This window comes from Sorex araneus, chromosome 5, assembly GCF_027595985.1.
Source record: "Sorex araneus isolate mSorAra2 chromosome 5, mSorAra2.pri, whole genome shotgun sequence".
NCBI classification, from domain to species: Eukaryota; Metazoa; Chordata; class Mammalia; order Eulipotyphla; family Soricidae; genus Sorex; species Sorex araneus.
In genome coordinates this window covers 173,921,438-173,943,779 of record NC_073306.1, presented here as the reverse complement: position 1 = coordinate 173,943,779, position 22,342 = coordinate 173,921,438, and the positions used below count along the sequence as shown (strand labels likewise).

General features: G+C 43.5%; 1 protein-coding gene across 13 annotated transcripts in view; it reads right to left on the bottom strand.

Moving 5' to 3' along the window:
* The window catches only part of LIMCH1 (LIM and calponin homology domains 1), a 367,764-nt gene that overhangs the window by 82,923 nt on the left and 262,499 nt on the right, over positions 1 to 22,342 (bottom strand). For 12 of the 13 annotated variants that reach the window (XM_055140738.1, XM_055140740.1, XM_055140745.1 and 9 more), the window contains exons 7-8: positions 14,770 to 14,965; positions 7,700 to 7,952 (exon numbers count right to left, since the gene is read on the bottom strand). In XM_055140738.1, the coding sequence (XP_054996713.1) occupies positions 7,700 to 7,952; positions 14,770 to 14,965 (449 nt within the window). Of the gene's footprint in view, positions 1 to 7,699; positions 7,953 to 14,769; positions 14,966 to 15,324; positions 15,613 to 22,342 lie in introns of those variants that run through there. The other variant, XM_055140747.1, reaches the window with a different exon arrangement.

Here is a 22,342-nt window from a genome sequence, read left to right as displayed (position 1 = left end):
GGAAGCCTGCCTCATGAGATGGGGGGAGAAGGCAGCTGGGAGGGAAGGAATGATGATTGGTGGGATCGTTCAGGATGGGAGAGGTGTGTTGAAAGTAGATAAAAACCCAAACATGATAGCCTTTCAGCATCTGTATTGCAAATCATAATGCCCAAATGTAGAGAAAGAGTATGGGGGAAGTTGTTTGCCATAGAGGCAGGGGGAGGGTTGGGAAGGAGGGAGAGAATACTGGGGACATTGGTGGTAGAGAATGTGCACTGGTGAAGGGATGTGTGTTCGATCATTGTATGACTGAAACTCAAACATGAAAGTTTTGTAACCGTATGTCATGGTGATTCAATTTAAGAAAAGAAGATTTCAGGGGGCTAAAGAGATAGTGTAGCAGACAGGGCACGTGCTTAGCATGAAGTTGATCCAGGTTTTATAATAGTGCAAATAGTCCCTGTTCCCTGACCCCACCCCGACGCCCAGTACTGCCAAGTAATCCTTGAGCTCAGAGCCAGGAGGAAGTCCTGAGCATAGCAGGGTGTGGCCCCTAAACCAACCGAACAAAAGAGAACATTTCAGGGACAGACCCAGGCAAGGCAGGTCGGGCACTTTGCACTCCCCATCATTCACTGGTGAGTTGCTCTGGAAATAAGAACACGGCTCAGGCTTCACTTGGAGGGAATACGTCCTATCTCCAATCTTGCCACTTTGTTCACCCTTGTGGAGGCAATGCCAAGGAGAGACGATGTGCTTGAGGCCGGGATGGGGGGATCCGGGAGGAAGGGAGGGAGGAGACATTTTTGTTTCCAAGATTCTGAGACCCGGGTATTTGAGTCAGTGGGATTGTGACTTTCATGAAGGAAGAACTGACATGCTGCCTCCCTCCCCACCCCATTTAGCTGCACAAAGGCAATCAATTGGCAGTTTGTTGATCTGCTTTATGGAAAGAAACTGGCCTCTCCAGAAAACTCTTCAAGGCCTCATGGAAATGTCTTGGGCATCAGCAAACATTTCCATACTCACCCATATCCCCAGGATATCTATATCCAGAGGCGTAAAAGTGGGTGCAAGCGGATCCCAGAGCGATAATACAGTGGGTAGGGCATCTGCCTTGCATGTGGCTGACCCGGGTTTGATCACCAGCATCCCATATGATCCCCTGAGCAATGCCAGGAGTAATTCCTGAGTACAGAGCTGGGGGTCACCCCTGAGCATTACCGGATAAGACCCAAAAAGCCAAAAAAAAAATGGGTGCAAGGGATGTGTCTGCTGGCGGGGGTGGGGGCGGGGATCTGCTCCCCCATGGGCAGTTTGGCACAAGCACCCAGCTAGGAGGGATGTCTGGCCCTCAGCCACATCTGCTCTTCCTCTAAAGATTTCTAAAATGTCTATTGTTCCTCAGAGGGTTTTTCCCCTCTGTAATTAATTACTATGTGGTTGAGAAGAGCCACAGACTAGCAGAACAGAATGAGTGGTGAGACATATGAAAACAATTAGCAAAGAAGTCCAATCACATGAAAGCTATAATTCAGCGTTGCGTGTGTTTAAGTTTACCTCTCCAAAGGGAAACACAAGTCAAAGAATGCCCAGCTCCACGGTCGTCTGACTCGGGGGAAGTGAATCTTGGTTCTTATTTTATCCTCCTAATAACTGAACTCTCAGCTCCTCTGGCAGAGGCTTCTACTTTGGGGGTGGGGATGAGGGTTCATTAAGTTAACTTAATCATAAAACAGAAGACAGAGTCCTTCTATATACATTTATTTTTACTTCAGTGGAAACTAATAAATATTAACCTCGGTGCATTTATTAAGGGATCCGAGTTCTGTCCCTTGATGCTCACATACCTCTTAATATATGGGTTGATAAGAAGCTTGGGACTCTTTGGCATCTAAATGCATGTAAAGTGCGGTAACCTAAACCTTGGCTCCTTTATATATGCCGTGTTAAAAATAATACGAGATGTCTGAGACCACGTGAGAGGAAGAGTAGCAAAATCCAGTCTACAGAACCAGGTCTTTCCTCTGCCTGCCTCCTCCAAGACTCTCCACTCACTCAACTGGACAAACCTAAACTTTCCCTGCCAGAAATGGGCCCAAGGAAGTGCTGTGGGCCTTTTGTTTCACCCAAAGGCCCAATGAGCAAAATTCATCTGGGTGTCCAACACAGGAGATGGCAGGGAACTGCTGTTTGACAAGATCAGCCTAGTGAAAGGCATCATTTTTACATTTTCCAGACACTAAAAATCCTTTTCTTCTTCATGATAAGGTTTTCATTCCAGTCAAGCTACTCGCTGCCACATTAAAAGAGGGACCCCACATGTGGATAAATTTAGATGAGTCTCTGGGCTGCAGAAACTTAAGTGACAGAGACAGGAGCAGGGTGGGTTAGTGGTGTGCATAAAGGTTTAAGGAGAGAAAGAACAGCTGAGAAATCTAACAAATGCATTCTCGGCCTTTGGAGCAACTGTTGCTATGAGGGACTGTCTCTAGGCAAAGCACAACTGTCCTGAAGCCACTTCAGAGTGATATGACAGAGGATCTAAGGTTTGGTGATATGAACTCAACTGCAATTTTCTGCTTAATGGAGATAATGTGGATGAAATGCGTGAAGATAAAGCCAGATAACGGGAAACGTGGACAGGAGACAAAATAGTCATCAATCAGAATGATACTGTAAACTAAGCATGATTTTATATTTGTACACAGAATGCAAGTTGTCCTAGAGATCCCAGAGTTCCATTACAAGTGGAACACCGTGGGGAATGGCACAGGATTCTCAGCTTGTGCCCAATTTCCTCTTTCTTGGTAGTACCGTGATTATGCTAACACATGCTGCACTAGCTTAATATAGTTTCCTGTTCATCTCCCTTTGTTCCTGTGGATTCTCTAAAGAGGATAAGGAAGTTCACAGAACTAACATATGATCCAGCAATCCTACTTCTGGGTATTAGTCAAAAGAATTGAAATCAGGATCTCTAAAACATACCTGCACTGCTATGCCATTCACAAGAGCCAAGAAATGGGAAAATGATGTCTCTGAATGGATAAGGAAAACCAGGCACATAGATAGGGTGGAATATGATTCAGCCTTTAAAAAGGACCCTTTGCTTCTGACAGCATGGATGGTGATGATGGACATTTGCTCAGGGCAATAAGCTCATCACAGAGGGATCTTCTACATAGTTCAGATTACCAAGTGTAATGAAAAAGTCAAACACAGAGAATCAAAGAATGCTGTGGTAGTCTCTAGGCACTAGGGGAGAAGGTGCAGGAGAATTGCTAATCAATGGGTAGGACGTTTCAGATCAGCAGGATGAATGAATGCTAATGATCAGGAAGATAATTAGCTGCAATTATCATCACTATATTGTACAGTTAAAAACTTGTTCAGAGGCAAATCTCACAGTATGTGTTCTTTTTTTTATTGAATCACCATGAGCTACACTTACAAAGCTTTCATGTTTGAGTTTCAGTCATACAATGATAGAACACCCATCTCTCCACCAGTGCATACTTTCCAACACCAACGTCGCTAGTATCCCTAACCACCACCCCCCTCCCCCCGTCCCATCCCTCCCCGTGCCTCTATGCCAGACCACATCCCTCTTACTCTCTCTTTACTTACGGACATTATGGTTTGCAATACAGATACTGAGAGGCCATCATGTTTGGGCCTTTATCTACTTTTCAGCACACATCTCCCATACTGAGCAATCCCTCCAACCTTCATCAACTTAGTGATCCTTTCTCTACCCCAGCTGCCTTCTCCCCCAGCTCATGAGGGATGCTTCCAACCATGGAGCAATCTTCCTGGTCCTTGTCTCTACTGTCCTTGGGTGTTAATCTCATATTATGATATTTTGTACTCCAAAAATGAGTGTAGTCATTCTATGTATGTCCCTCTCTTTCTGACTCATTTCACTTAGCATGATACTCTCCGTGCCTATCCACTTATAAGCAAATTTCATGACTTCATCTTTCCTAACAGCTGCATAGTATTCCATTGTGTAGATGTACCAAAGTTTCTTTATCATGGTATGTGTTCTTACCAAATTAAAATTAAATGTAAAACTTTAAGGAAAAAATAGTAAAGGACATAGAATGACTCAAAGAAGAAACCTGGATAGATGATATCAACTATATTATCACAGAAAAAAATTAAAAATTTTTGTTTCAGTGTAAGGGATCAAACCCAGGGTCATATACCTTACTCTACCAAAGAGTTACATCCTGGCCTGAAAAAAAAAGTAATTAGATTTTCAAGCCATGTAGATTGGTAATTTAAAATAAAACGATAGTGAAATAGGTAGAAATGAGGGTGATAAAATAAAAATAAAGATGGCATCTTTAGTAAATTTTATCGAAAGATGATGACATGAAATAAAAACAAAGATAGGGGTCAGAGAGATATCACAATGGTTATGGTGCTGGCCTTCTATGTGGCCTACCCAGGTTTGATTCCCAGAACCCCATATGGTTCCCTGAGCACTGCCAGGAGTAATCCCTGAGCACAGAGCCAAAGTAAGCCCTGCACTGTCTGGATGTGGCCCCAAAACAAAAAGGAAACAAATAAAACCCAAAGGTATATATGTTAAAAGATAATAAAATTAATAGGTTTTTGTAAATTCTTATTATTTTGGTAAACCCTTTATCTATTTCACTTACTACATATTCCCGTTAAATGCTAGGCCTGATGACAGAGTAGAAAAACAATCTGACAAGATGGAACAAGCTAAGGGGAAGTATTGATTTTTTAATTTTCTGAATCTAGCTTGATTTCTGAGACCAGCAGATGTGCAAGAAATACAGACTGAGAAAGTATGTCTGACAAGGTATCTGAACCACAAATTAAACATGACCTACATTTGTTTTATTCAGAAGATTCTGTGACGTTAATCTTTCTGATTTCAGTAATCCAGAAACACAAATACATATAACACAAGCACAGATTTTGTATTGGAATTTTTTAGAATTTCATGTATGTTTACGATGGACAACAACTTATCTGTGGGCAACCACCAACAGAAAAAAATGTATCTTTGTTTTTATTTGATTGATTGATTGATTGATTTTGGGCCACACTGGAGGTACTCAGGACTTATTCCTCTCTCCGGGATCACTCCTGGTAGTAATCAGGGGACCATATGGGGTGTGGGGATCAAACCCAGATTGGACACCTGTAAGGCAAGCACCTTTACCACTGTACTATTGCTCTGGCTCCCTGTTTTTAAATTTTTAATCAATACAAAGCCACTCTAAGATTAAATAACTCAAAACTAGAATATTTAGTTAAGAGCTAGACCACAGGAGAGCAACTACGTAAGGAGCTGAACAAAGAAATGAAAATGAAACATAACCTGCCAACCATGTGGAGAAGCAATATTGGTGCCAAGGTCAGACCCTATGATTCTGGCCAGCAGGACAACAGGAACCAGCTCTGAGGTCTGGGGTCAGGATCACTGAGCCTCAGCTCACTCTTCAAAATGGGAATGTCACCTGCCTCGTAGGGCTCAAGGGAACCACAAGTGGTCAAAAAATTTTTGAGAGTCAACTTAGCGTAAGTTTCTGTTGGTGAGATAAATTTTGGTTAGAGCATGACTTGTGATTTTCCTAGAAGCAAAATGAACCCGCTCCCCCAAATACAACCAAATCTGTAGAACTCCAGTTCCCTGTGACTTCAGTAGCCAAAAGCGTCCCTTTCCACGTCACACGAAGCCATCAGGCCTGCATACTGGGCCTTTGTCACAACTCCCTTCTTTGTTTCTTAACCAATATACTTTAGAAAAATAATAAACCCAGTCTCAACTTAAGACTCCCTTGGGACAAGAGAAGTAAGTGGACTTTTGTAAACCAGCCACTTTTTCTACAGAGAAGGCTTCTCATTTCAAAGGCACTGTTTCCGAGTGGCATGTAAAGTAAAGAATGAGCCATTTAGGATTAGCGAAAATGAACACGCCAGCAACAACTGAAAGCAACATATTATTTCTAGGTAAATTCTGACAAATGACTGATCATACATCCTTGACGAGGACACGGTCTAATCAAGCTGCTCACAGCTCACTCTTCACTGCTGTTTCAGGCATCAAGTGCTCTGCAGAGGCATGCTTGCAGGCTCAAACAATGAGCTAGTCCTTATTTGCTTAGAGTCAGGAATGGTGATGCAATTGGGAAAAGCAGGAAGTGGGAAAACAGGATGGAAACATCCACTTGCCAAACCAATTCCACACTCTGGGCATGCACAAAGCCAGCTGGGCCAGCCTTGGCCGGCAGAGCTAACCTGGCAAAACGCTGCGCTGCTGGCCTGACCCTGATTCCGGCTTCCTCTAGCCTTCTGCGCTTTCGGGTTTCAGCAGCATCTTTCTCTTCTGCCCGGGGAGCAGAGGGTTCCGGGGAAGCCCCCTCTGCAGGAAGCTGCTCCTTACCCCTGCAGGAGGGTGATTCTAACCTGCACTCAGGAGCCTTCCCAACAGGATCCACCGGGTCGACCGCGTCTTCTTCATAAGGAGAACCCACTTCACTTCCCTCTTCCTCTATTGTTTCAGGGTAGCTAGTGAGTTGGATAACAGTGTTCACCAAACCAGCAGTGTGGATGGAGGGGGGGCATCAGAACACAAGCTATCACCCAGTCATTCAATTACCTCCCCCCAGAAAATAACCCAGAGCCTGGGGATTCAGGTAACAAGAAGAAAATGAAATGCAGCCAGTTGATATGTATGCGTCTATGTCATCATTGATATTGAAAGGTAAAAACTTTATCAGTGAAGGCAGAGAACCCTCATGTTTGGGCAATAATGAAAAGTTAACAAAATATTCAGTGGAAAATCATAGCTAATGAAGATGGACTAGTAGGAACAGCTACACACCCACCTGGAGTGATACAATTAGACCTATACCTTTCTTTCATTGGACTAAAAGGTCTGTGAAAGCAGCATCCTTATTGTATTGAATATTGGACCCCCAATGTCCAAGATTAGAATCTAGTAGATGCTCAATAAATGAACGAATAAATAGAAAGACATAATCAGAGATAAGGGGGAAGGGAGGAGAAGCATAATTTGGCTCAATCCATTTTGGCTGTTTCACACATCGTCGAGAAGCATGTTTCAAGCCTCCCTTCACATGCTTGAGCTCATTCCCAGATAACTTTACAAGTGGACAAGTTAAGTCTTCGTACAACATGAGGCATCACTTTGCCCCTAAACAAGCAAGCACAGGAGTCCCCACTGAAGCACTGTGCTGCTCTCCAAATCCCGGCTTCAGATCTGCTGCTTACCCATAGCTCACGAATCGCACCAAGAGTACACCTCTAACTCTGTGTACACTAAAAAAAAAAATTCTGCAGTGACTCTTCTCCCTCTGTTACCACAAATGGCGAGGCCAGCGAAAAACATCTCCTTTCTCTACTCATGTGCACTACACATTGGCTGGCAAGCGCTGCTTTCATTGATCTCACTCAGAGAACAGTCATGAAGACAGAAGCAGACGTCAACCTGTAGAACAGTTACTACGGTTCTTTAAGCTGGGAAAAATAGATGGAGGAAACTCCCAAGGGTCAGCTTTACCTGCTAGTGAGACGAGCATCTGTGGACTCTCGCTTAGACTCTGGCAGGAGCATCTCTCCCCCGAATCCTGCCCCGCCCACCCTGAACTCGCCTCTCACCACTACGTTCTGCAGTGGGGACTGGCACCCCACCGCAGCTCTCAGACCTCACCTGAAGGGCCGCTCCCCGCCCAGGGGGGAGGTGGCGGTACTCCAGCTCTTGCGATACTCCTCTCGCTCGGCCTTCTTCTTCCTCAGGGGAGCGGGGACATAGGCCGTCTGATTGCTCTTGTTCGGGAGGTACTGGTTAAAAGGCACAGCTGATTTCGGCTCACCATGGGATGTCCGTCTTGCAGACATGTCATCCTTCTTCACATCTGGCAGCTTCCGATGAGGCAAGTCGGATTCCGAGTCGCTGCCTCTCCCTGGGGAGAAGGGGGTGGGTGCTGAGTGTGGGTGCTGAGTTGAATTAGCAGAACAGCTCCCCGTGGTAAGCCAGGAGCACTTGGGAGGGGTTTACGTCTGTGAGTTCTGGGGATTCCTTCCACTCATTTAATACATCTTGGATGTACTTACATAAGTCTCTGGGAAAAACTCTTAATATGAACCAGGGAAAATAGGAAAAGTCAAATAAAAAAACAGAGGCAAGCCTAACTCTGAGGGTTATAGTTAGCCAACACATCTGTCATCAAACCTGACCTTGACTATGACTAGGCAATTTACAAAAGAAACGAACTAAGCAATAGAGTTTTCACTGGGCACCTGTTACGTCTTACACAGGGCTGATTCTCACACTTAAGAATTACAAGGAAGTTTGTCTTTGTGGTACCTTTAACCAGCCCAGGTATACCTTCATTATTGGTTATAATATAATTTATATAGGAGTATAACTTAATATACTCCTATATAAAAATAATATGGGTTTAGAAAAATGGCTGATTTAGATTGTACTAGAGATTTGTCTTCCACGAAGTGGTCTGAACTATATTTAACACATATTTCTTCATAGGGGTACCCTTCCTGGTACCCCAGGGTGAAAACAATCTTCTCTTCTGGTCTCCCAGTGACCCACTGAGCTGTCTTTTTTTTTTTTCTTCTGGCCCATGATACTTTCTGTCTTGTGTTTGGAGAACAAGGGCTTTCTATGACATGTTTTAGAAAATGCAAAGAAGTTCAATGCTGCCAACCTCAGGCTTTGTTAGGCAATAATTTCAATAATTAGATTGTATTCTGGTTTCTTGAGCTTCATTGCTATAGGTTTCTAAGATCTATTAGTGTGAAGTTGTATTTAAAACACTTTCATTACAGGTAGTACTTACTTTAGTGTTTGGTGAAAGAAATGGTGTGTGTGTGTGTGTGTGTGTGTGTGTGTGTGTATGAGAGAGAGAGAGGGAGTGTGTAGTGGAAGGAGGAAAAAGAGTGGGATTGAACCCAGGACTTTACACATGCATGGCCAGTCTCTACTGCTAAACTACAATCCTGGCCCACTACTGGTTGAAAATTCATAATAAATCAGAGTGTTGTGAGACTATTAAACTCTGCTAATAGCAACTGGAAATTTACCAGTGTCCACTTAAGGAAAAGAGCCATCAACCAAGTCAGGATACGACAGCTCCTTAGAGCAGGTAGGATGCAGGATTAAGTCAGATTCTTTAGCACTCTTGACAGTAGTGATGAGACTTTGCATGTGTTATATCCCCATCTGTAGGATATCATTGGTATGTCCTGTTCCTCTTGCCACAGGAAGCTGAGGTTTATCACAGTGCTCCCGAGGCACTTCCATTCCACTGTGTTATCTGTAAACTCCTCTCTATGCTCCCTTCCCCAACTGGTTGATCACCTTTTCCCCCTAATCAGACTCTGTTAACTTGTAAGGTCAGATTCCCCAGAAATCTATGATTTCATATGTATGAATGAAATACTGCCTTTCTCCTCTCTTTATGTCTTTTGAATAGTTTACTTTAAAGCAATGTCCTTTTTGTATAGACACAGGAAGATAGTTAATATTATGCTTTTGTAACTTGGAATTTAATTGGCTTCGAATGTTATTCATTCTTGGGCATCTGTTTTTTTGACTTAAGCCTCAATTATCCTTAGTTCCTAGCACCCCAAAAGCAGGGTCCCAATGAGGGATTGAAGAGACTCAGGGCAAGCTGTGAGCTACCCTGACATTGAAATGGGCCAGGCCAAAGAGCCACAATTCTTAACTATAAGTTAAGAGCTTGATCATGGACAAATGCTGTCATGATCTAAAAGTAACAACAAGACTAGACTAGGACCCTGCTAGGGATAAGAAAGACTAATCTGGCCTGAGCACTGTAGTTTGAGATCGAGATGGCCCCAGGAGAGCAATTCTATAAGCTTAATGTATCTCTTACTGTGTCATACAAAATGATTAATATTATGAATGTTTATATGTTTATTGGAATAAGGAGAGGAGAAACACACCCATATTTACCTTTAGGCCAATCGTCTTGCTGGATAAGAATCTGTCCTGGAAGTAGCTTCCCCTGAGGGAAGGACCTTACATCCGCTGATTGTATGATGACACCTACGTGTAAGTCCCAACCCCTCCTGCTGGGGATTTAACTAGGCTGTAAGAGTGGGCTGGGGTTTCAGATCCGGGATATCCAGAACGAGAAGGAGAATGAAGTAGCGTGGGGGAGGAAGAAGCAGGAGGAGAATCAGAACAAAATGGAGATGAAAATGGCATAAGCTGCAACTGAGACCAACCAGCCTGGCCCTCGTTCCTTCCTTCGCCTGCGCATCGCCATCGACCTCCCTGAGGTGGGGGAAGCGGCAGGAGACTACCGAACTTGGGCAGCGGGAGAGATAGAACACCGTTGCCCCTTTTTGTGTTTACACAACCATCAAGCCTCATTTTCCCCTGTACGTCAAAGAAAGATGATACTATCTACTTCCTAGGCAGTTGAGAAGATCCAATATGTGTGAAATGAATGGTTCGGTGGAAATGCTTACTAATTGCTTACTCCTCTCTATGTCCTCACAGTTCTGGATCTGTGTATAATCAGCTATGTGCTCCCAGGATTGTTTATAACACTTGCCTGTCCTTTTCTGTAAAGATTAGAACAAAGTTATTTGTCCTGGAGATTAAATGGTTTAATAACTTTTCAAAGACTGTAAAAGTTAAAAAACACTGATCATAAACAAGCTATTCATTATTTCGGATGACATATCCAGTTTATGAATTATTTACATTCCTGGGTCCCTTCGGAATTTTTGATCATTTCATTGTTTGTGAGTTTGTGCTTTGTAAATCAGGTGCTTTCCTGACCTGTCCCTTACCAAAATGTCTCAGTGACAGACTTGCTGTATAAACACTCTTTCATGGCACCTTACCATACTCTCTAGTTTATTTCCTATTTGATATGATCCCCATATCTTTTTGGTCTTGGAACCACACCTAACAGTGCTCAGGAATCACAGCTGGTGGGGTTTCGGGGACAATTATGATGCCAAGGATTGAAGCTGGGTCTGTTGCATGGAAGGCAAATGCCCTAACTGCTATGCTATCTTTCTGAACCTAACATGATTTCTATTGCATAAACATTAAAACAGCCTTAGTAAGGCAAAAAGAATCCCTTTTTCATGATGGTTAGACAGCTATGTGACTTCAATTTCTGTCCCCCAGACCACAAGCACAGAGTTCCTTCCTCTTAGAAAACGTTGTTTGCTTAAACCATCCTTAAGTGAGGAGAAGCACTGTAGTTGTTGAATGAATAAATGAACAAATGAAAAAGTTTCTTCCATCAATTATGGAAGCTTGATAATAAACTAGAGTTGTCTCATGCCCTCGGTTCTAAAATCCTATAATCTACAAGCCTCATGTGCAGTACCTAAAAATATATTATCTATAATCTACTGAATGAAGATCTCAAACCATGTTGTTTCATACAGAAGCAGATCACTGTCCCCTTCTGCATACCCCGATAACCCTGGATGAATGCTGTATATCAAGGAAAGTTGACTTGCAAATAACAATGTAATTCTGGATTGGGGACATGGTCTAATATTAGCTTCATTTTCTGCTAGCCATGCAACTCTGGAAAATTTAAGCCTATGTAATTCTGGGTCCCCATGGCCAACAGAGATGAAGTACAACTCTCCTGAGGGGTTACTGAGTGGGTGGAATGGACCTAGAAGGGCCAGCTCGGCACACTCTGGGTAAATCCTGAAGCTCCTCTCATCTACAGTTGGGTTTTTTAATGCTCTTGACTTCAGGTAACCCTGAGAACACGGAAACATATTCAGGTGACTCCTCTACTTGCATCCCCAAATAGGAAAGTGCAACATAGCACATGATAGTATTTTATTAAATTTAAATCCCATTTTTCCATTGGGGCTACCTTTCTCTCCCCTCTAGCTTCTAAGAGTCTTTATTTCTTTTTACTTATTTTTGCTACAGAGACCACTGACCCTTTGCATTTTTAATGCTCCTCTCTTACTTTATGGTTGTTTATTTGCTTGTTTTTTTAAATTTTATTTAGACCGAACCTGGCTTTTTTTTTTTTTTTTTTTGCTTTTGGGTCACACCCAGGGATGCTTAGGGGTCACTCCTGGCTCTGCACACAGGAATTACCCCTGGCTGTGTGCTCAGGGGACCACATGGGATGCTGGGAATAGAACCCGGGTCGACCTCGTGCAAGGCAAATGCCCTACCCACTGTGATATCACTCTAGCCCCCACACTGGTTCTTAGGACTTACTCCTGGCTCTGTGCTCAGGCATCACTCCTGGTTCAGGGACTATATGGGATGCCAGAGATTAAACTTAGGTCAACCAAGCGCAAAATAAATGTTTTTTTTTTTTTATTTTGCGCTTGGTTGACTATTACTACTCTAGCCCCTCTCCCACTTTATTTCTTTGACTCCTTATTTCACATTATTTATAAAACATAATCTTAAATTTCAAAGCACTATCCTGGTTCTCTGACACCCAGGAATCACCTCAGAAGGTGCACTGGTGGAAGGAAGGAATTGTTCAACCAACAAGAAAAACAGACAAGCTGAAAATTTCCCATAGCATCCATCTCAAGTAGCTCTCATATCCAACTTATAGAGTCATGGTGTTTCTTCAGTACTGACTCTCTTTCTACTGAATGGACCAGTGGGCTTCAATAAACATCGAAGGAAAGTTGGATAATTTTACCATGAAACTCCCCAATTGGTTGATTTTGAATCTAAGGAAACACATATTCAAGACTTGTTTTTTAATAAAGTTCTTCTAAATGTCAGGGTGTTTATTAGAATGAGCAATTATCTTGATTAACATTATTTAAAAAGTATACCATAAACTAATGCAACCCAACAACTATTTGAATAAAATTATACTACATTTTCTAGGTAGATAAAAACATGTTGATTTTTTTGTACAAACCTCATTAGATCTTGATTAGTTTACCAGAACATAAACCTGAGGATTCAGGCTGATTGGTGAAATTTGTGTGTGAAATGCTCTCTTTTGTATGGTGCTTTATGAAGCTCAATTTCATGTGATTCTTTAGATGGAAAAACATTTATAAAATATGCTTTAGTTTACCAATCTTAATTGCTGCAAACTAAACTGTGTCTTGGCATATAGTACCACAATATTAGTACTCATCATCTCAAATCCTTCAAGAAATGGTTCATTACAAATTCAGAACCTATAAACTGATGGAAAATAATGGACCTAGGTATTTAAAAATAGGACAATGTTTTAAAACAATAAAACCATAAGAAGGAAATAGTTAAGATACAGTTAAGGGAAATAGTTAAGATATAGTTTAGGATTTAGTTTAGTTAAGAAGTAGTTAAGGTTTTGTGTAAACAAAACCTGTCTTCTGGTAATACTAATGCTCAACTAGATCATGCATTTGACATGGGAGCTTCTTATACAATGGGTGGTACTGAAGATATCATAAAAATTCAGGCATGTTTTTCAAGCAGCTTACAATGCAGCACGGAATTCTTCAGGAGTCACAAACTATGTGGCCTCAGGGCTAATCTATTTGGTTAGAAAGTTTAAGAAACAAAAGCATCAGTTGTTGAATTAAAAACATCTCGGAGGCAAGAAGAAAGAGTGTGGGCAAATGAGGCTTCACTGCCTTTGAACTTGTACTTCTTGGGGCAGATACTGCCACACTACTCACAGACAGTGAATGTTATCACTTACAATGTTCTAAACTTCTCTGTGGTGATCTGTAAAGTACAGGTAAGAATTAACTAGCAGGCTTATGGGAAGACTAGGTGAGATAAGGCTCATCCATCTATGTGAGGTCTAGAGAGAAACTTCGTTGTTGGAGTAACTCAGGACCGGGGTCCAGGAATACTCAAGTATTTTAGTTGCATGCCATTTCAAAGGAGAAAGGGTTCTTTGAACTGCAAGAGATCATTTTCATCCTAGAGAGTCTGGTTTCTGTCTTTAGAAATCCTACCCTCCATTAAGTTACATCTTTTTTTAAAAAATGAGAAATAAACCAAATATTCTCTGCCAGTCTCAGTGTAAGTTCATCCACGTAGCACTAGGCTATTACCTTCCCTTTGTCAAAGTACAAAGGTGCAAGCTAAGTGCAATAAAATTTGCTCGTGGATACTGCATGTGACATCTCTGCCAGGCTGTGTTATGACCTAAAAAGTCATCCCCTAGGGGTGGTATCAAGTCCACGGGATTTAAAGGCAACCAAACCTCAGAACAAACACATAGGCTAGTCTGGGTGGTACCCTGCTCACTGGCTGCAGCCTGTGTGGCACAGCAAAGGTATTCTAAGAATGGGGCAGGCTGCATAGACCACGCTGACCAGTTTCCACACTCCCAGAACTTCCCTGAGTGACTGTCATGTGTTTCCTGTTTGCTGGTAGTCGATCCGTGGTCACCTCCACAGTGTGGCACTCACACAAACACTTCCCTTGCTCCTCTCACAGCGGATACACCTCCGGCACACTTTATGAGCTCACGGTCTGCACAGCCGCTGGCTCCCTGATACCCAGGGAGGAATGATGTCACCCATTTTCCAACAGATTATTTCCTTGAGCCAGTGTTCCAACACTGTTCCTGCTGGCAGCGCCAGCCAGCCTTCTAAGCACCCAGGGGAGCAAACAACACCATGAGAAGAGACTTTTCTTTCTGCTTTAGAGTGGACCAGGTTTTAGCAGAGGTGCGCGGGCATGCCTCCCTCCCCGGGGGACTGCTGCCCGTGACAAGGCAGCCCTTGTTCATGCTTATTAGGAAGGTGCAGACCTACCATCGCTGCTTCCCCGGAGAACTACATCTGGCGAAGGTGTCTGGCGGGAGCGGGAGCCAAAGGAATCCAGGCTGTCGAAGGAATCATCTCTGCCGTGGCGCGGAGGAGAGAGGGAGTCGCTGCGCTCCGAGTCCCAGCAGTCGATGTAGCCGCTGTCGCGAATGCTACGCTTGGGGCTCTCAATGTCATCTGTCTCCTGCGCCAAAATAAATCGGAAGGATCGCCGGCATTAGGGGCAGAACAGCAGAGCCCGCAATATCGGGAAACTCTTGTCTCCAGTGGCCTCTGAAAATCCTCTCCGCAGTCAGGGTGAGAAAGGCTTTGACAACCAGTTATTGAATGCATTATCAGCGACAAGGCAGCACTTCATTCCGAGCCCTCCCAGCCCCCCACTTTCCCAATCAGAAAATCGCACCCAGAAAATCAGCCCCCTCCCCGCCCCAGTAACTTACACTGCAGAGTTTCCTAAAGGAATGAAAGAATAAATGACCCTGAAGTTTGATTCACAAGAATGCAACGAGAGGAAAAGAAGAAAAGAAAACAGACACGGTTAACCTGGCAGGGTCTTTCAGGATCCATAGCTGCATGTCTGTCCTGGGACCAGTCCCTGGTTTAGCTTGCAGCTGCTTCTGTTGACGCTATCTGGCAAACATATGCAGCACTGGGTGTCCGCAGCCGAATGAATTCAGTAAAATCCTGGAGCTGCACGCTTCTAGCTCCTACTACCTTGAAGGGAAATTCTTGCTCTGAAAAGGAGCTATCTTTCCGAGGCAAAAACTTTTTTTTTTAAGGCAATGAAAAATATGCAAAATGCTTTTCCTGATGCCTCAGAAGAATCCAGGCATGCTCTCACTCTCTTGGCCAGCTCTTGGTGCCGGGGGAGCAGAAAGCACTTGTGGCTGACCCACATGTTCAGAGCAGTGAGAACAATGGCCGCCTTTGACAGCCCGTGATTATAAATTCTTTCCAGCGCAAGCAGCACATACTAAAACACTGAAACTCTAGCAGAAGAAAGGTCAGTCAAAGCCATCCTCACCCTCTTATTATAAGCAAAGCCTTGTTCCTGCCAGTGCCTCCGCATTAATTACAAATCGTTCAGGCTGACGAAAACAAAAATAACTCCGTCACTCAAAGATAAACCTCAGTTTAATCTCCCCCAGATTGTGGCTGGAAATCAGGGCTGTGGATGACATGGGCAGGAACGCATGTTCTCATCTGCAGAGACTGGAATATTGCACTGTGAGTTTCCTGGGACATTCAAGAAGGTCCCCTCCACGTGCCCAATAGAAAGAACAAATAAATATTCTCTGTGCTAATGATTTAGGTGGCTGACTGGATTAATAAGGCCTGATGAATGCCTTTGGTAGGAAGCTGCTTAGGGATCAGTTATATCCAGATTCTCTGTATCACTGCAGCAGGATATACTGGGAAGACGGGTCATGGGCTAGATTGTGTGACTGTTATTTACATGTCACGCACCCAGTTTTGCATAAAAAACTTGGAGTGGGAGAGAGCATCAGAGCCAGGCAGTTCTTCATTCTGAGGACTGGATGAAGCAGAGGTGGTCCTCAGTGCCCCAGGGGGAACTGCCCACGTGATCCTCGGGGACAAGACAGCAATTCCAGTCCTGGAGATTAAAGCAGTTTACCTGTACGTCAACCAGGATTTAAACAAAAGCCAGAGGTGACTAGCTGGAAAAGGAAGAACTCATAACTAACTAAAAAGTTTGGATCTAAATTGGAACTAGGTTTGAAATTAATTTCTTTGGAATGCAGGTAATTATCTTGGATTTTTTTTTAATTCTCTTAAGAATAGGCCAAATGACAAAAAAGTGAAATCACTTTCACTGAAAACTGACCATATGTTTTGTGGCCTTGCTTGACAGTTTGGCAGCTTTCTGGCACTGATTATTCAATCTTCACAATGCCCTACCCACCCGTCCCCAGGATGTAGTAGTCAGCATTGTTCTTAAAGTATAGAAAAGTGAAGAATCAGAGAGATCAGGGCCTAACAGACAGCCGAATGTGCTGAGTGCAGGTTTTATATGCACACGGCCCTGAAAGAACCGGGTTGCCAGGAGTAACCCCTGATGAGCACAGAGCTGGGCGTGGCAATACAGAACTCTGTTTCTGAATCCCAACAAGTAAAACATGGCAACCAGCAACCACCAGCATAGCTTCTTTCAACACTGGCCAGTCCACGTTTTTGGGTGATGCCAGCCTGGGTGGAGTCCCTAGGCTTATTTCCACTGAGATTATCAAACTAGAAATACTGCTAAATATGGCTCCACTTCTTATCATCTGCAGAACTTAGGCGAGTCATCACATCGCCTGGTCTCAGTTTTCTCATCTGTCAAATGGAGTGATCACATTTATTTCCCAGGATTACTGAGAGCAACAATCCTGGGCAATGGCAGACATTCAAAAAAAAATGTATCATGCGCTGTTGGCATGGATGTGGGGAGAAAGGAACCCTCAAACACTGCTGGTGGGGATGCCGACTGGTTCAGCCCTTTTGGAAAACAATATGGTCACTCCTCAAAAAATTAGAAATTGAGCTCCCACTGGACCCAGCAATTACCACTTCTGGGAATATATCCCAGAGAGGCAAAAATATATAGTCGAAATGACATCTGCACTTGTATGTTCATCGCAGCACTGTTTATAATAGTCAGAATCTGGAAAAAACCTAAGTCCCCGAGAACAAATGACTGGTTAAAGAAACTTTGATACATCTACACAATGGAATACTATGCAGCTGTCAGAAAAGATGAAGTCATGAACTTTGCATATAAATGGATCAACATGGAAAGTATCATGCTAAGTGAAATGAGCCAGAAAGAGAGAGACAAACACAGAAGAATTGCACTCATTTGCGGAATATAAAACAACAGAATGGAAGACTAATACCCAAGAATAGTAGAATAAGTACCAGGTATGCTCCATGGCTTGGAAGCCGGCCTCACATCTGGGGGAAAAGGCAGCTCAGACAGAGAAGGGAATACCAAGTAAAGTGTAGTGGGAGGACCCGCTTGGGATGGGAGAGGCGTGCTGAAGGCAGATTATAGATTGAACAAAATGGGCACCCAATAACTCTATCGCAAACCACAACACCCAAAAAGAGAGAGAGAGAGAACAAATGGGAATGCCTTGCCACAGAGGCAGGGTGGGGTGGGGAGGATAGGGTGGGGTGGGTGGGAGGGATGCTGGGATCACCAATGTAGAACGGGCACTGGTGGGGAGATGGGTACTCAAGCAGCGCATGACTGAAACACAAACACGAAAATAAGTACCCTCACGGTGATTCATTAATAAAAAAGTAAAAAAAAAAATGCATCATGCATTAAGAGCTCAAGAAGTGCTTGCTAAGGATATAATTACTATTATAAGGTTATGATGGGCTGGAGTGATAGGACAGCAGGTAGGGCATTTGTCTTGCACGTGGCCGACCTGGCAAGCTACCGTGCTACTGAGAGCATTTCGCCCACATGGCAGAGTCTGGCAAGCTGCCCGTGTGGTATTTCGATATGCCAAAGACAGTAACAAGTCTTACAGTGGAGATGTTACTGGTGCCCGCTTGAGCAAATCGATGTGCAATGGGATGACAGTGATACAGTGAAGGTTATGATCACTACTGTATATTTGGATGTCATGAATAAATCCTATAGGACTTATAAATGGAGTTAAGGGCATATAGATTTCTATATTCATGCTAATGCCCCCTTATCTCGTTCTTCGTATTTATCTCGCAAATACACTGGGTCCTCTTTCCAACCAGGGCAGTGGACCTCAGGGTCCTAGGCCCCAGGTCCATCTAAAATGACACAGTTTACAAGCTGCTGAATGCAGCATTACAAAAGCCCTCAAAGAGGCTCTTATAAGAACCTAAATTGTGCCCCCTAGCTCTCCTCTCCAAACCACAGGAAAACAGAAAGCAAGAAAGAGAAAGTCAACCAGGTTCTTGGAGTGTGAGCTGCCGTCTTCTAGTTCCCCATGGGAAGGAAAAACAGAGAGCCATTCTGTTCCCAGCCGCGCAGGCCACTGGGGAGGAAACTCCCAGCAGATGAGAGTGGGAAGCCCAGTGGCAGGGCTGGCCATGCAACACGAAAGCCAGACAACATGCAATCCCCCTTGGCCAAGTGGGCTGCTTGAAGCCATGGGGTGAAAACAAGAGGCTGGTTCTTCATCCACAAATCCAGAGGATAGCATGAGCTGAGAGACCTGTTTTGCCTCTCCGCTCACCAATTCACCTCTTGCCAAGCCACTGGGGGAGAACAGAAAGGATAAACCCACACAGAACCAAGCCGAGAAAAAATCCCCTTTTCTTGCAGTGTGTGTGTGGGGAGGGGTCCTTGTCCTAGGACCAATGCTTTTCATCTATGGCCCTGAAGACTTCTACAGCGAGCACTTGCGGAAGAGGGGAAGGAACAGACTCGGTGGCTATTTGTTCTAGTAAATGTGTGTTCATGAACAGGGTGAGAAATACCAGCTTCCAGGATGGTCTTTGGGTTATTTCATTCATCTGGTCTTTCCTTAGGCTCCTTTTGTCAGAGATAATGAGAACCAGCTCGGGTTGGTGGATGACTTATGGTATCGGAGAAAATCCAGATGCCTCTGTTTTACCACTCAACATTTTCTGCTGCTTCTGTGATTTATAAGGTGACTAAATCCTATTTGGGCGTGTTTTCGGGTTCTACTTTTCCAGCAGGATCACCCCTCTCCACACTGCCCCTCCTCTTCCCTGGTGAGGCAGCAAATCATCCTGCAGCTATTGGCGGTGGCTGGACCCCTGTGGGAACAGTTCTAGGACAGGGACATTGAATTTGTTGAAATCAAGCAATGCCCAGTTCTCACAGGTCTTATGCTCTGGTGAGGAAGACCCCTTCCCCGCTTCAAAATTTAAAAAGTCAAGAGAAAAACATTATGAATGTAAAGATGGGTGATTAGTGTGATACAAATATTCAAGCAGATAAGAACCCGTGAGAAGTCGACAATGGCTGCTACTTTAGATGGCGTTCTTTGTTTGCACTTCACATTTTCCTCTCTTTATTCCTGTTCTATAACACCCCTTACCTCCCACTCTAGTGCTTAGGTCAATCATGACACCCGTTTACCCATAGTCAGTTTCAGGGATAGGCACCAGCCTGGCTCAGAGATCATTCCTAGGGATTTGCTTGCTGGAGCTAGTAGGTGGGAAAACTTTGGTTTCTCTGAGTCCACAGCTAGAAGCAGATACCCTGGGGAGGCTGGAGCCCTCTCTTCCAAAGAAGACCCGTGACTGCTGACTTTCTCTTTCTAGTCCCCAACCTTTGTTTCTCATTCTTCTGACTTGAGGGCCACACCCACTGGTACTCAGGGATTATTCCTGGCTCTCTGCTCTGGCATCAGCCATGTGCAAGGCAAATGATTTTTCACTGATGTTATCTCTCTGGCCCATCCCTGAGATTTCTAGGGTCACCTCATCTTTGTTGTTGTTCCTTCGGCTGTTTTCTCCCTTTGCTCAGTTCATGTGTGCCGTCCTTTGTCATATGAGAGATGTTGCATGTAGTTCAGTGAGAGCCCAATGTCACTTTGCTTTCATGGACCCCCCCACTTTTGTAAAAAACATACAATAGCAACTTGCTATGACATTTACTCCACGTGGGTTACCGACATGAAGTGTTTCCATGTCTTATCTGTAATATAAAACATCACAAGTTGCAATAGAGGAATGATCTTAAATACATTCTCACACTGGAAAAATGACCACAAACTATTTCTGGTCAACCTGCACCATGAAAGAAAACATTTCCATTTCAAATATATTTCAACTTTTCTCCACAAAGACAAGATATTCTTCACTATCTGTTTTCCATTTCATCTCCACCACAAACACCCACAGTTTTATCTGGAGTGCCTTCCACTTTCCCCATGTTTTCCCTTGCATCTAGGAATGCATGTGTGACCAAGTGCAGGTGTACAGAATGTAAGAGAGATGGGGAAGGTATGACTTTTAAGAAGGATATGAGGGGCTGGAGCGATAGCACAGCGGGTAGGGCATTTGCCTTGCACGCGGCCGACCCGGGTTCAAATCCCAGCATCCCATATGGTCCCCTGAGCACCGCCAGGGTGATTCCTGAGTGCATGAGCCAGGAGTAACCCCTGTGCATCGCTGGGTGTGACCCAAAAAGCAAAAAAAAAAAAAAAAAAGAAATGACAAAAAAAGGATATAAAAAGGGTCTTCCTCCCCCTCATTTCTTTCTCCTGGTTCTAATGTGCAAATAACAGTGAACACTTATGCCCGTGCCCTGGAGCAGCACATGGACTGAGGATGGTGGACAAAATAGACCACAGGAGCCCCAGCTTATTTTGATCACAGAACCCCTCTTTCATCCCTGGATTGCTCAAGTCCAGGCCTCATTCCTCTGAGTTAGAAATAAAATTCCAGGAGCAAGCCATAGCATGGGAGTTACGGCACTTGCCCTGCATGTAGCCAATCCCAAATCAATCCTGGCACTACACAGTCTAAAAGCATCATTCTGCCCACAGGTCACCCCACTGAACCACCGATAGGGGGCCCAGGTTTCCTCAGCACCACTTCAGAGCCCCCCAAATTACATTTTATCTTAGTCAAGCCATTGCTTGAGTTTTCTACATTCCCCATCTGAATCTGACTCTAACTAATAAACTGAAATGATATATATTCTAGGAAAACTAATGTTTACAGGTACTGGCTAGACTTGCAAAGTCTACATCGATCACTGTCTACTTTATACAGAGGTTTGGGAGCAGCACAGCTGGGTATTTTAGTTTAATTATGCTTTGCTTAGTGATGTCAACCCCAAGACATTTCAAGCCATTTCCTGTCTCAATAAAAAGAGAAGTTGGTAGAGTTGAGAAATGAACAGCTTAGAGAAGAGCTGAAGAGCATAAGAAATGTCAATAAGGAGACTAAATCAGATTTTAAGGAAATTCAGCAGAGATTTAGTTTTCTTTTCTTAGTTTCATTTTCATTTGTTTATTTTTTGGGGTATTTGTAGGGGGTCACACAATGTGGTATCCAGGGACTATTCCTGGCTGTGTTCGGCAGGTGACTCCTGGCAGGGCTCAGGGGACATGTGGTGCTGAGATTGAAGTGAGATGCAAGGCAAGTACCTTAACTTCATATTCTCTCTCCAACTCCAAGCCAGGGTTTGTAAACAGGTGTGTGTGTGTGTGTGTGTGTGTGTGTGTGTGTGTGTGTGTGTGTGTGAGAGAGAGAGAGAGAGAGAGATAGAGAGAGAAAGAGGAGAGAAGATCAATCTATTATTTTCCATATATTCCATTATTCCATTTTCCATTAAATTCCATAAATTTAATGCATAAACAGCAAATATTTAGACTTTGAAAACTATACCAGAATTTACCTTTATATTTCCTCAAAGAATAGTCAGATGAAACATTAATGGATAAGTAAGAGTTAAGACAAAAAAACAATGTGTTGTGTTTGATTGAGGGATTGTGTTTGTTTTATTTTTTAAAAGAATTTAGCGTACAGGGTTTTTGTTTATTTGTGTTACAACCAAAATGAAAGCTTTGCCCATGTATAAATATAC